The sequence below is a fragment of the Macaca fascicularis genome, chromosome 5 (assembly GCF_037993035.2).
Source record: "Macaca fascicularis isolate 582-1 chromosome 5, T2T-MFA8v1.1".
In the NCBI taxonomy this organism is placed as follows: Eukaryota; Metazoa; Chordata; class Mammalia; order Primates; family Cercopithecidae; genus Macaca; species Macaca fascicularis.
In genome coordinates, this window is record NC_088379.1 from 163186192 (window position 1) to 163200678 (window position 14487).

General features: G+C 36.6%; 1 protein-coding gene across 17 annotated transcripts in view; it reads left to right on the forward strand.

The window, feature by feature from the left end:
- The window catches only part of TMEM144 (transmembrane protein 144), a 96910-nt gene extending 83258 nt beyond the window's left edge, over positions 1 to 13652 (forward strand). For 12 of the 17 annotated variants that reach the window (XM_045392992.2, XM_045392994.2, XM_074041004.1 and 9 more), the window contains 2 exons: positions 2569 to 2622; positions 11817 to 13652. In XM_045392992.2, the coding sequence (XP_045248927.2) occupies positions 2569 to 2622; positions 11817 to 11900 (138 nt within the window). In that variant the 3' untranslated portion in view covers positions 11901 to 13652. The remainder of the gene's footprint in view (positions 1 to 2568; positions 2623 to 11816) is intronic. The other 5 variants (XM_074041001.1, XM_074041002.1, XM_005556171.4 and 2 more) reach the window with 1 other exon arrangement.
- Positions 13653 to 14487: the final 835 nt, after the last annotated feature.

A 14487-nucleotide genomic window follows, 5' to 3' on the forward strand; every position in this document is an offset into this window, starting at 1 on the left:
AGAAATACAAACACAAATAAAAAATAAAACCGTGGTAAAGACAAGAAAGGGAGCAAATAGTGTAAACGGCAAATAGTTGCTGTGATTAAACATTAAACTTTACTTAGTGTTTTCAAAAGGATAATGCAATGGGGTAAGTAATTCTTATTATTAGCAGCATATTATGTCCTCAGAACAGAACAATTATTTCTTTTTTGCATTGAATTCTTAGTAGAATGTATCATATGGGATCTCTTAAAGGCAACATTGAAAAACAAATAAACAATATCCTTCACAAAACTTTTATAGTAGACAGAGAGTTGGTTTTTCTACCATTGTTTCTTGTTTTGAGTTAGTATAAAGACTGAGGACAAAATGAAAGGCTAATTCAAAGGAAATAAACCACTGAAGTAGGTGGGTGTGGGCAGAGGATCAGTGAGAGTGGTCACTGTGGCTTTCGGCGACCTGCCCATCACAGAGATTATTCTTGAAAAACTGTAATGGAAGCAGAGCCTTCTCACTCACCACGTGTAACTTTCTTACCTTGTGCGCTTGGTGCTTGTTATCTGGGAAGGACAGGTATTTGGAGTTGGTGAGGGAGTAGGTCCCTATTGCTACCAGGCCTTTGCTTGGTTTTATTTTAGTCACTTTATCCAAGAACAACCTTATCTACAGACAGAAAAGATTTAGTCCCTACCCTCAACAATCTTACAGTCTTCATCATTTTATTTTTTTGGAAGGGCTAGATTTTTAAAACTTTTTTAAACATAAAATGTCAAACTAACCTATCACCTAGTTTCAACGATTATGAATATGGTCAATCAATTTTATCAGAATACATTTTTAATATCCCAGCAGTACTTTTCTTCCCAGGTATACATATTCCCATAGTTATATATCCGGTGGTAACTAGAACTGAGTTTCCTGAAAGTAGTATCCATTTTCTTTATTAGCAAATAACATTCCATTAAAAAGCCAAAAGAAAAAAGAAAGAAAGAAAAAAGTTACCTAGCAGGAGCTGCTCCATGTCTTCCTTGAAAATTCTAAACTGAATCAGCTTATTCTCAAGACAGGAGCGAGTTCACTTTGTTTTCAAAAGCTGATTTACACCTAACATACATTAATTTACAAAAGGAAAATATACAATCCAAATTACCAACTGTTGTATCTCCTATTAAGATATCCTTCCTATTTGGCTCTCCGTGGCCTGAATCAAAGAGTCAGTACATACCTTGACCTATGCTTGCATTACTTTTACCAAAGCACCCTTCCTATAACCACATTACTCACAATAACTCTTAGGCCATGCCTAAACTCATATTTAGAAAACAATCAGACAAGAATCTTCAAAGGTGAATGATACCCCCTGGTATTGTCCTGTACCATGTTCTCTGAAGGGAAATGGATTTTCAGATTAAAAATTATTGAGTGATTAGCATAACATTCATATGGTATCCTGTTCTATTGTTTCCTCCTATTCTGCTGAAAGTTAGTGTGGGGTTGCCCAAAAGACCCATATGCTTCTTGTTTGATTTGGATTTTGAGGCTTAGGAACTTATATCATTGATAAAAGGCAGTTCCTTTGACCTATTTCTCTGGCTCTTTTGGTGTTGACTTTCCAGATACTGATAAACAGAGAGGAGTGTATTCTTTTGCTTCACTTACATACCAAGAGTGGAATCAAACTTCGTTGACTCAGTTCTTTAGACAGTTGGAGTAGTGATAGGGGAAAAACATTTTGGAATCTATTTGAAACTCTTCCAGAGTTTCTCGGGGTTTGAAGAGCAATCATAAAAATGCTAATACAATACACCTTCTCTACAAAGACCACAATTAACCCACATTCCAATTTTCTTCTTCTCAGCTAAGAAGAATTACCACCAAACTTGAATAGCTTAAAGTTTATAAATTGCAGAATCATTCCTTTTCTTTACCTGTTTGTTCTCATTTCCTCTGTCCTATGTTATTTCATTCTTTTCTTTGTCTCCTGCCCAGAAACTCCTGTTGTTTTTCCTTACATGTTTATTTTAACCTTCCCATAAACCTTTTTTTTAGCATTCGTTGGTGTTTAATGCTAGCCAGACTTGATTGCTCTGCAGTAATATCAGTTAAAATTTTTTTTAAAGCACGAGCTACTTCCACATGTACATTATTTGTTAGGCCAAAAATAATATGCCAAAATTTCTTCAGTTACGAGATTATCTCATGCCAAAGAAAGTTAGAAGCTTGTGCACACTTTTTCTTATTAATCCCATTTCTACTATCCTAAGGAACTAGGCCAATGGAAAAAATAAGCTATGTGCTTATAAAAATAATTTATGTCAAACATATTAAAGTATTATGTGGCACAAAATATTATAGTATCATCAAAATAATAAAAATGAAGACCACGAAGAAAAGAAAATGAAAAAAAGTCTTCATTTTTTTACTTAGTATCACCTAATGTTTAGCTTAGTGTGGAGTTAGGGTTGATATTATGGGTAGATTTCCCTGAAAACATTTTTATATTGTCTTTAACTTACTATATTTATATAGAATCTAGTCATAGGTAAATATCCAATTTAATTAAAGTTTATATTTTTATTTAAGGGTCCAGGATTTATAGCTGCAATGTGGGGCGTCTTCATGTTTAAGGAAATAAAGGTATGTACGAGAAAGGGCAGACAGAAAATGGGAATGGGGTAGGCCAGGCGCGGTGGCTCATGCCTGTAATCCTGCCACTTTGGGAGGCTGAGGCAGGTGGATCACGAGGTTAGGAGTTCAAGACCAGCCTGGGCAAGATGGTGAAATCCTGTCTCTACTAAAAATACAAAAAATTAGCTGCGTGTGGTGGTGTGTGCCTGTAATCATAGCTACTTGGGAGGTTGAGGCAGGAGAATCACTTGAACCCAGGAGGCAGAGGTTGCAGTGAGCCAAGATCGCACCACTGCACTCCAGTCTGGGCAACAGAGCAAAACTCCATCTCAAAAAAGAAAAGAAAATGGGAATGCGTCCAGGTAAGTAAAGTATTTAATATTATGTTTGCATTATTTTCTGAAAACTGCCTGTGGTACCCAGGTCCAGGGCAGACAGCCCATGAATGGATCTGACAGGTAAAATGTTCAGAATGTGATAATGCCTAATTAGGAAAGAAAATACTAGAGCTATGATAATTATAATTATCATTATAACATCGTGTCTCTCTCCACCCCATCTCCAATGGAAAAATGCTGTCGTCGGCTTAAATTTCCCGGAAGTGATTTTAAATAACCCAATGAAATATGAGACTGGGAAATTTGTTTAAAATACGGTACATAAACAAGATGAAAGATTTTTTTTTTATCCTAAAGGTTAAAGTATCCCCTGAGGTAGATCGTCCTTGGGAATAGATGTTTATATTGGTTCCTACTCTCCCAAAGGCCTCCATGTCAAACCAGCAATTTTGTAAGAAAACAGCATGGTAACAGGCAGCTATTGCCATTTCCTTTTCAAATGCAAATGATGGGAATTTAAAATTGCATTCATCAAATAGTTCTAGTAAAAGTGTGTGTGTATGTGTGCGTGCGTGTGTGTGTGTGTGTTTTCTTTAAAAATCACTTTGCCAAGCATGGTGACATGCATCTATAGTCCCAACTACTCAGGAGACTGAGGCAGCAGCATCACTTGAGCCCAGGAGTTTGAGGCCAGTCTGGGCAATAACAACAACAACAACAAAAGGTATAGTCTCAGGAGTCCAACTGGGTTCAAATCCTGGCTCTGTCACATACTAGCTGTGTGACCTTGGCCAAGTTTCTTAACCTCTCTGTGCATATAGTCGTTATCTGAAAATGGGGATAACCAAGAGAGCTGTGAGAATATGAGTAAAGTGCTAAGAACACTACCAAGAACACAATAAATGCTCAGTTAATTTTGGGGGTGAGGGTCATATAACCTAGCCCAAACTGTCGATAGAAAAATAAAACAGGTTAGGAGCAGTGGCTCACACCTGTAATCCCAGCACTTGTGGGAGGATTGCTTGAGCCCAGGAGTTTGAGACCAGCCTAGGCAACATAGCGAAACCCCTATCTCTACATAAATGATTTAAAAATTAGCCAGGTGTGGTGGTGAACACTTGTAGTCACAGCCACTCAGGAGGCTAAGGAGGGAGGATTGCTTGGGTTCAGGAGGTCAAGGCTGCAGCAAGCCATGATCATACCACTACACTGCAATCTGGACAGCTGAGTGAAACCCTGTCTCTTCAAAAAGAAAAAGAAAGAAATAATAAGAAAACACAAAATCAGAGAACTTCTCCCCTTCTAGCCAAGCATGGTGGCATCTACCTGTAGTCCAACTATGTAGGAGGATCACTTGATCCTAGGAGTTCAAATCCAGCCTGGGCAACATAGTGAGACCCTGTCTCCTTAACAATTTAAATATTTTAAAATGTTTAAACTTTTTCTAAAAAATTGCTTTAGAACTTTTCCCAGTTACCTTTACTTGTAGAAAAAGTCTTCAGTTGAGGAATATATGCAAATAAAATTCTGTTATTCTTTTCTAAGAATTTTTATTAAAGACAATATTGATCCAAAGACCTCTCCCCCTGTCAAGGCATCATAGACTTGTCTTAATATGCAGTTGTAGTAGCAAAGAATTCCTGGTTCTAAGGAGATTAATGTTGCTAATCTCTAAGAACCATAAAGTGAATGTACTTCTACCTGATCTTTAAAATGATTATTCAATTTTAGATTTAAAACATCATTTCAATCATTGTAAATGAAATATTTTGATTTAAAATCCATTATTTGATAATACAATTAACATTCGCAGATTTAAAAAATAAATTTGTTTCAAAAATATGTGGACTGTGATCAGAATTTTTATTTTTTTAAATACCTAAGAACAACTTGAAACATTTATAAACCTGTAAGTTACTTTCGTGAACATTTCTCATTTATTGTAGTCGGAGTTTCGTTCTACAAAAAGTAACTCTGTGCCCAAAATATGTTGTAAATCTCTCTACACATATTTCATCTACCTCACAAAAAATGATTTGTTTACGTTAACGAATTGGTTATTATCTGATGTAAGATGCTGAAGCCTTAGAAAATCACAAATTAGTGATCACAGTTTATCAGTAATTATAGGTATAAAGAAGTACATATTTTATAAGTCTGTAATATAAGTACAGACTTATATTAAAGCATTTGAAAATTATTTTGGTCTTGACTACAATGATAATACTGAATTGAAAATCCTGTTAACTACATATAAGAACCCTGTTCAAAGAGAGAATCCCTAACCAAAAAGTCTAGTATTAATTCTTTACAGTCCTTTATTTAAAGGAGTACTGAAAAACAGTGAGGAATGTTTTGTTTTATTTTTGGTAAAGACATCTTTAAAAAGACACCTCAGATCAAATAGGAAAGTAAGTTTTAAGATTAATGTACTATGACCCAATAGGGTTTAATTCAGGAATGCAAGGATCGTTCATAATATGTAAATTAATTAATCTCATTTACTCTACCATATCAAATATGAAAAGGACATGATAATACTATACTAACCCCTTAATAAGCTAGGAAGTTTTTTTAATACTAGAACTATTTGATGAATGCAATTTTAAATTCCCATCATTTGCATTTGAAAAGGAAATGGCAATAGCCGCCTGTTACCATGCTGTTTTTTTATACAGTATGTCTATCAAAACAAAATAGCAATTATATACCTGAGTTTCATGAAACGTAAGAGTTCTCTGTATATTGGAAGTCAAGGATTTCTCCATACTATTATACAATATTTTCTGTAGATCTAGCTAGTTTGGAAACACATGAATAAGAAATGAAATGAATAAATATAGGAAAAGAAATGAGAAGATTATCATTTGCAGATTACATTTTTTAAAAAATGTAAGCATTGTGATTTCAATTTATTGGTGACAAATATTAAAAATTAAAATAAAAATTTTAAAGAATCAACTGAAAAATTTAAGATCCAATAAGATCATTCAGTAAGGCTTGAGATATAAAATAAATATGAAATCAATTGCCTTCCAATATTGTCACCAAAAACCAGTTAAAAAGAGGAAAATAAATGCTATTAATAGTAACCACAAAAATTACATAAATCTAATTAAAAAATTAACAAGTAATGTGCCAGATTTTTAAAATACTGTATTTTACTTTGCTACAAACATTTACTAGAGGACATAGAAGATCAGAAAAATATGGGAGACTCACCACATTTCTGATGGAACACCTCACTGTTATAATTAGGCAGTTCTCTCCAATTACCTTCAGTATAATTCCTGTAAAATCCCAGTGAAGCTCTGTCTAGATTTTTTAGAGTAGGTTCTAAAGTTTGGCTAATTATTTATGTAAAAATAGGCAAAAAAAAAAAAAAAAAAAAAGCACGACAACACATGTACCATATTTCTGAATTGTGCAATTTAGATTAGCTAGGCCAGTTTTCTTATAAAATAAGGATTTCTAAACCTAAGAAAATGACTGTTTGCTCTTTTCTATTTAAAAAAAATGACTAAGATAAGATTACAAGTATTAAAAGAAGAGAGAGGGCCAAGATGAAAGCAAAGAGTTAAAAAAAAAAAAAAAAAAAAAAAAAAAAACCTGGGGCCAGACATGGTGACTTATGTCTGTAGTTCCAGCACTTTTGGGAGGCTAAGGTGGCCAGATCACTTGAGCTCAGGATTTCAAGACCAGCCTGGGCAATATGGCAAAACCCTGTCTCTACAAAAATACAAAAATTAACCTGCTGTGGTCGTGTGTGCCTCTAGTCCCAGCTGTTTGGGAGGCTGAGATGGGAAGATGGCTTCAACCTGGGAAGTGGAGATTGCACTGAGCACCCTGGCCTGGGCGACAGGGCTAGACTCTGTCTCAAAATAACTAACCAACTAACTAAATAAATAAATAAACAAATAAATAATCTTATATGTCATCTACAAACAAAATTTAAAGGATGTCTAGTGGTACTTAACATTCACTGCAGACACCTAATTGCCTCTTGACAGCTGATTTAAAGAAAAATTGTAAATGCTTACATGCCAATCAGTTTAGAAAAGCATCATCAACTAAACACTAAATCTCATAGGAATAATTTTTAAAGTATTTTTGTAGAAACAAGACAAAAACCCCTAAACTCTAAAGAAGAAAACAAAAGCAAACCTGTTATCGCAGGACTTATAGGTGCTGTCAGTTATATATCTGAAAGCAGTCCTTGAAGATGCATATTTAAGAATCTACAACCTACAGCTGCGAGGAATAAAGCTGAGCGCCAAGCACCTTTTGTGTGAAGAACTTTAATGATTCCATTTAGTTTTAATGCCATCAGTGCTTCAGTTGAATGTTTTCATACTTCTGATACTCTTTTTTGTTGTTTTTTTGTTTGTTTGTTTTTTGAGACAGAGTCTTGCTCTGTTGCCCAGGCTGGAGTGGAGTGACGCGATCTCGGCTCACTACAACCTCCACCTCTTGGATTCAAGCGATTCTCCTGCCTCAGTCTCCCGAGTAGCTGGGATTACAGGTGCCCGCCACCACACCCAGCTAATTTTTATATTTTTAGTAGAGACGGGGTTTCACAGTGTTGGCTGCACCCGGCCCTAATATTCTTTTATATCTGATCTCCATTACTCATTGGGAAATTCATTTTAGATTGTTACATTTTTAAGCTAGATATAAATTATATTTTTACCAACACACTTTAGTCAGTATGTCTACAGTAATGCCAACACAGGCAGTTATTACCACAACAATGTATAGGTCAGTAAGCTACTCCCCAGTGAAGAATGAGATGGTCTATTATCTTAGTAGCTACTTCAGAAATCCAAGTTGAAAACCTTTCTGCTTTGGGAAGAATGTTAGCGTGCTCTTTCCAAGAGTTAACATCCACCTTTGATGAAGGAAAAGCATTGCTGTGGCCCAACTACAATCAGTCTTTTTCTCGAGGAGACTGGGCAGTTTGGGCAGAATCTTAACATTGAAGGGGAAAAACATTTTTCGTTCCCTGAGAACATTATTCTTCTGTCTACATAGGTAATAAAATAGCACTTAGCAATGTATTTATATAATTAGATTGTAGAGTGCTTGTAACTGAAGACCCATTTTTTTAATTTAAGTAATTGCATCAATTTCAAATTCACAAAGTATATGTGGAAATCACCTCAGTGTATTTATTGTTTGAACAAATATTTATGGAATACCTATTCTGCATTAGTACCAGGATCTAGGTGAGAATTGCAGTCTTAAAAACTAAGAAAAAAAAAGGTGCTGGGAAATCCAAAGCCTACCGCCAGGGGTGTGTGTGTGTGTGTGTGTGTGTGTGTGTGTGTGTGTCTGTGTGTCTGTGTCTGTGCATGTTTAAATAAGCTGTTCTGCACTTGGCAAGGTTTTAGGGTACTTCTTGTAGAATTTGGGATTTGAGTGGCTTCTGTTAGTGCTAAGGGTCACACTGAATCAAACAATTCAACTGGCCCCAACCTAACTTACGAAGACCTATCTCTGGTCATCAAACAAAGGCAAATTAATCTACTCTGATTCTTTAAGTTGAAGAAAGGGAATATATATATATACACACACACACACACACGTGTAAAATATTAGTAACATATTTAATTTTGTTAATTAATACATAACATATATGTATGTTACATATTAGTTAGCATTAATCTTACGAACTAATAATACAAGAGAACTTTCCTTGACGGTTTTCACATTCCCTCCATCCTGGACTTTGTTTCTGTTCTGTTCAGATTTATTATACAAATTTACCTCTGATCTCTGCATTCTTCCAGTAAACTAGAAACACAAGACCTTTAAGGAAGTGTGAGAGAAGTAGACAAAATGAAACCAGACAAAAGTCCATTCTTTGAAGGGAGAATTTCATTGTGGAGCCAGGAGAGTCATGTGTTCCTATTGTCAATCTGTCTATCCTGCCCCAACCCTGTCTCCTGCGGGAGCCCACTCAGAGCTTCCCTTTCTGGGCTTCCCTCAAAGCTGATCTGGCTGCAAGGCAGCAAAGACAGAACCACCCGCCACCCTCTAAGCGCTTGCATCTCTGCAGGGGGAAATGAGTCTCCCTAAGCCTACATTTTGCATGGCCTGGCTGTAGGAACCCAAGTTTTGGCGCATGTTCTTCACTGAGTCCTTGAGTGAGCATTAGGAGAGATACTCATGAATCCAGATTAGCCCTGAGGATTAGCCTCTAACAGAGCCCAGGGTCCTGCTTTTATGAACCCACTCCTCCCAACAAGTCAGTCAACTCTTGCCCCAAAGACACAGCATTCTCTTCCCACTACCTTTCCTGAAGTTTTGCCCAAATTTGGGTAGTGTGAGGCTGTTAACCTGTCGGACCCCAGTGGCCAGAATTTTCACCAGAAAGGGAGGCCACCAGCCCTGTTCCTTGCAGATTTGAAGCAGGCAGGATGCCAACTGCTGCCTAGAGTTGCCTCCTCTCCATTCCTTTTTACTTTTTCCAGAACCCTTATGTGTCTTCTACAATGACTTACCCATAAACCATTGTTATTTTTCCTTCTTAAAAGGATCTAATAGTATTATTAAATAGTATTATTAAGTTAGATTATCTGATTGTAATCTTAGATATATCTAAAATTAGAGAGGTGCTAGTCTTGTTTTACCTTGTAATGTTCAAACTTTCCCTTAGAATACTGGAGTCTTCTGCCTTGGATTCAGACTCTCCTGATGACCCATGCTTAGGACCCTTAGACCAGGCAGCCAGAGATTGCCATGCCCTCAATGGCAGAGCCAGTACCCTTAATCAGCAGGAAGTAGAGGCAGAAGACTGACTTCCTCCCACATCAAGCCTTAAGGATAAGGGATGGAAATCTTTAAGTGGCGGGGAGATGAGACAGAAATAATACAGGGTGGTCACGGATTAGGAAAATTCCAGGCAGCAGTTTCACATGACTAGCCAAAGGAAACTTCAAATAGCTGCAGAGGCCATGAGCTGATAACACCCTGAAAAACAGGGTGCGGATCAAGCTGGCTAAGACCAACTGAGCCCAACGTGGTGCTGGATTTGCCCTAGGTTTCACCTAGGACCTCATTATACACTCATTAACGTACAAATCACACACCCACCAGCACCATGACAATTCCGGGAACACCCATATTTGCTGTAAAAATTAGTGACACCACAGTTCTGAGAAATTGTTACCTTTATCCAGGAATCTTCATGAATATTCCACCTGTCGGTTAAAGAAATCATGAAAATAGGAACCACAACCCCCTTGTATGATTCTCTCTTGAGTATGTCCGTGTTCCCCTTTCTCAAGTGTGTACTTTTCACTTTGCAACAAGTCTCTGTACTTTCACTAAAAAAAAATAAATAAATTGGACTCTTTAAACATAAAGAAGGATATAGACAAAATGGCAGTCATTCAGAGGGGAGCAGCCAGGACAGTAAGGAAGCTTGAAACCATTCCATATGAAAAATGGTCAAAGAGCTAAAATATTGACCAGGAAAAGAGATGCCTCCGGGGATATACAAGAGTTATTTTTCAATGATTGAGGATTTATCTTGTGGGAGAGATATTAAAATCGATCTATCTGTACTCCTAGTGATGGAACTTATAGGAAATGAAATATTTCTACTTAACACAGGAAGATATTTCTTTGTTAATTCAAAGATGGGCTGGGCAACCAAGGGAAGTGGTTCCCATCTTTAAGAACAGTGACCCCATACATAACTGGGCAAGTCCAACTAAGTCATTCTTCACATCCTCTCTGCGTTTCTTCCTCACCCTTGAGATCCATCTCCACCTCTCCATCTGCCCTTCCTCATCTTTTCCCTGGAAGACTACAGTCACCTCCTAACTGGTCTCCTTGCATCCATTCTGGCCCCTCCAGTCTGTCTGCCATCCTGCAGAAAAGTGTGAGCTTTACACAGTGCAAGTCTGAAATTTTAACACAGCCAGCTGCCTGTTTTTTTAATGTCTTCCTCTTTGTTTGGAAAAAACAGGACCCAAATTTGAGAGGCAGCGGTGGGCAGATCACTTGAGGTCAGGAGTTCAATACCAGCCTAGCCAACATGGTAAAACCCTGCCTCTACTAAAAATACAAAAATTCGCTGGGCATGGTGGTACATGCCTGTAATCCCAGCTACTTGGGAGGCTGAGACAGGAGAATCACCTGAACCCAGGAGGCTTAGGTTGCAATGAGCCAAGATCATGCCACTGAACTCCAGCCTGGGCAATGGAGCGAGACTCCGTCTCAAAAAAAAAAAAAAAAAACGGGGGACCCAAAGGACCCAAAGCATAACAAGTGCTCAGGTCCATGGTCTTCCAATCTCATCTTGCTCCACTTAACTTTCATTGCTGCAGTCACACTGACCTCCCTTCAGTCCCTGGGAAATATTTTGCTTTTTCTTACAACAGGACGGTGCACATAAAATTCCTTCTACCTGGAATCTCTACTTGCTGCCGTATTCCCCTGGCCAATTCACTGATACTTGTAGTTAGAAGCTCCACTTCCCGTCCTCCAAACCAGCATCATTAAGATTCCTGCAACGCACTCTCAAACAACCATGGTGGTTTGCTTTATTATTAACACCTCTCTCACATAATAACATTCTTTTCTGTGATTACTTCCTGTCTCCCATATTATATGATTGGCTGCATAAAGGTACATGTTGAAGCTTAGTGGGTGCCCACATTTATTTACCGAATGGGTGAATTCATAAGGCTCTGCAGGGTTTTGTAAGAATCTGATTACTTGGAAGGGGTAGCAAAAAAGCATACAGGTGGCTAGAGCAGATGGTTAGTCAGGTCCCTAGCAATCTTGAGAGTCTGTCCATTTTGTATAGTTGATTCAGGCTTTATTCATCACAGTTACTGTTTTTTTCTTATTCAGGGTCTACAAAACTACCTATTAATGATTCTTGCATTTTGCATCATCTTGACTGGAGCCTTATGCACTGCTTTTTCTAAAATCTAACAATGACAAGACCAGCAGATGGCAGCAGTGGTTAAGCGAATCTGTCTATGGGACCGCAGAGAGATTATGCTGAGAGAAGAGTGCATTTTCATACAGCAAATGGATCTCGACCACTGTTGCAGTGGGTAAATGATTTTTTCCCCAAAAATGTGAGAATGAAGGAAGACTGAGTTTCATTCAAGTATAAAAATGAAAATTTCTTCTGATGAACTGTTTATGAAGGTAGTACTTTACTGGGTGACTAAAATGTCTACATTATTATAACATTACATGTGAGGATGCTCATTTTACCACAATATGTATCTCGTGTTGCATAATCTAGAACACAGTATACAGTCCATATGCAAAGAAGTTACAGTCCAAATTTCTCACCTATTATCCCAGTGAAGTGAGGCAGAAATACCTTGGGCAAGGAGGGAGAGCCTTACCTTCTAATAGAAGTAGATTCCATAGATATTTGGATCCTTTGTTTAATAAAGTAAATGCATAGTTGGTAACTAAATGTTAAAAAGGCCATTTTGTTATTTTTACCAAAACTTACGTTTATTTCAAGTTAATATTGCCCAACTCTACATCATCTACCCATTTTAGCTCATAATGCTTTTGATTATCGCCAGATAAAGTCCATTCTCAGAGAACAAAAATTTTTCATCATTGAGAATATGTGCATAACATAATACATACATACACAAGTATATGCACGTACATAAATACACACAGATATGTTGCTAAAATGAGATTCTAGGTTATCAGTAACAATTTAAAGGAACCAACCACTCTTTTGAATGTACAATTATTTTTTTTCTGAAATACACTTTTCTAAAACCCTCTTAACTGGAGGTTTTCCTGTTTTCTTCTTGTTTTAACTGGTGGTTTCCAGTAGGCAAAATAAAATGACAGGCATGCTAGTATTATTTGTTTGTTTGTTTGTTTTTTAAGAAAACTGAAATTAAGCCAGACAGGGTGGCACACGCCTATAATCCCAGTTACTGGGGAGGCTGAAGCAGGAGGGTCACTTAGCCCAAGAGTGCAAATCTGCCAGCCTGGGCAACATTGCAAGGTCCCATCTCTGAAAAATAAATTTAATTTAAATTTGTAAGAAGAAAACTGAAACAGAACTGCTAGTACAATGTTTGCTGCAATTATTTCTAAAACTTTGAAATAACATAACCCCTATTCAAATGTAAATTTTACCCATTCCCACCTGATAGTACTGTTTATTACTTTGCTATGCAGGAGAAACAAAACAGCATTCTATTTGTGTGTATACCCTGAAGTCAATGTGCATGGGTTAAATCCCACCTCTGCTTCATTTTATTTGTGTGACTTTGGACAAGTTCCTAAGCCCTCTGTGTCAGGCCCCTCATTTACAAAATCGACTTTATGATGGCATCTACCTCACATGGTTATTGTGTTGTTAAAGTTAGTTAAAATCTGTAAAGTATGTTGATGAGTATCTGATACTTCACAAACACTATGTAATTGTTAGCTTTTATTATGTGTTGTTTGAAGGGGAAAAAAGTTTTTGTAGATTGTAGAATACCACTTAAGAGCTACTGAGCTCACCACCTTCCCATCCAAACAATTATTACTCCTCTAAATGAATACTACTTAAAAGTGATGGAGCTTATGTTTGTTTATTGACTTGCTAATACAAATAAATATTTGATTATAACTTCTTATACTCATTTCAATTTTAATCTGAAATGTCATTAAATTATGCTGATAAACTGAATAAATCATGATACAAAAGCTATTGTTCTCATTTAAATATATTTTAGAATTTTACATTGGATAACTTTTATTTATTCTTTAGATGGGATTTCCAATTCATATGCAAACTTTTAAATGTGAAGCAAAGCAGTTGCAGAAGAAAAATGAAAAATCAATCGTATTACCTGTATATAGTTTCTGGTACCAGACAAGCTTTTTCAAAATGGTACCAAAAAAGCCACTTATTATTTAGAGATTAGTCTAAATTAGCAATTGTTTGCTCACCTTATGAAGTGAATGCCTAACTCCCTTGAGGTTTTCAGGTTTTATTTTTCCTAATCTAGTATGGTTAAATTCTAGTGTTTATTTTACCTTTTTCTGGCGTGGCTTTCTGTCAAATGGCAACCCCATCTGTACTAAACAGATGCTGCCATCTTGTGTACAGAGATGGCACTACATTCAGTAGAAGTAGCAGCCAAAAAGGCCGGTATCAGATTATGGGAATTTTCTACCATAGGAACAGAAAATTCTAATAAATTTTAAAGGATTAATAGTACAGCATCTCCCTGAGCTACCAAATCTCTTTTTATTCCTATTATACTGATTTATTTATATTCAGAATTACTAACTACTAGACTTATATGTCTCAATATTGATAGAGCTAAAAAACACATTGATCGCAAAAAGGTAAGTTGTAGAACCATGTGCATAGCATGATAACATTTAGGTAAATTTTTAGTAACCAAAGTAATAAATATTTTCTATAAATACGTGTTTATGTTTTTAAAAAAAGGAATTTAGCTACTAATAGTCTACTGTTGACCAGAAACCTTACCTGTAACATAAACAGCACGTTTTGTATGTTATATGTATT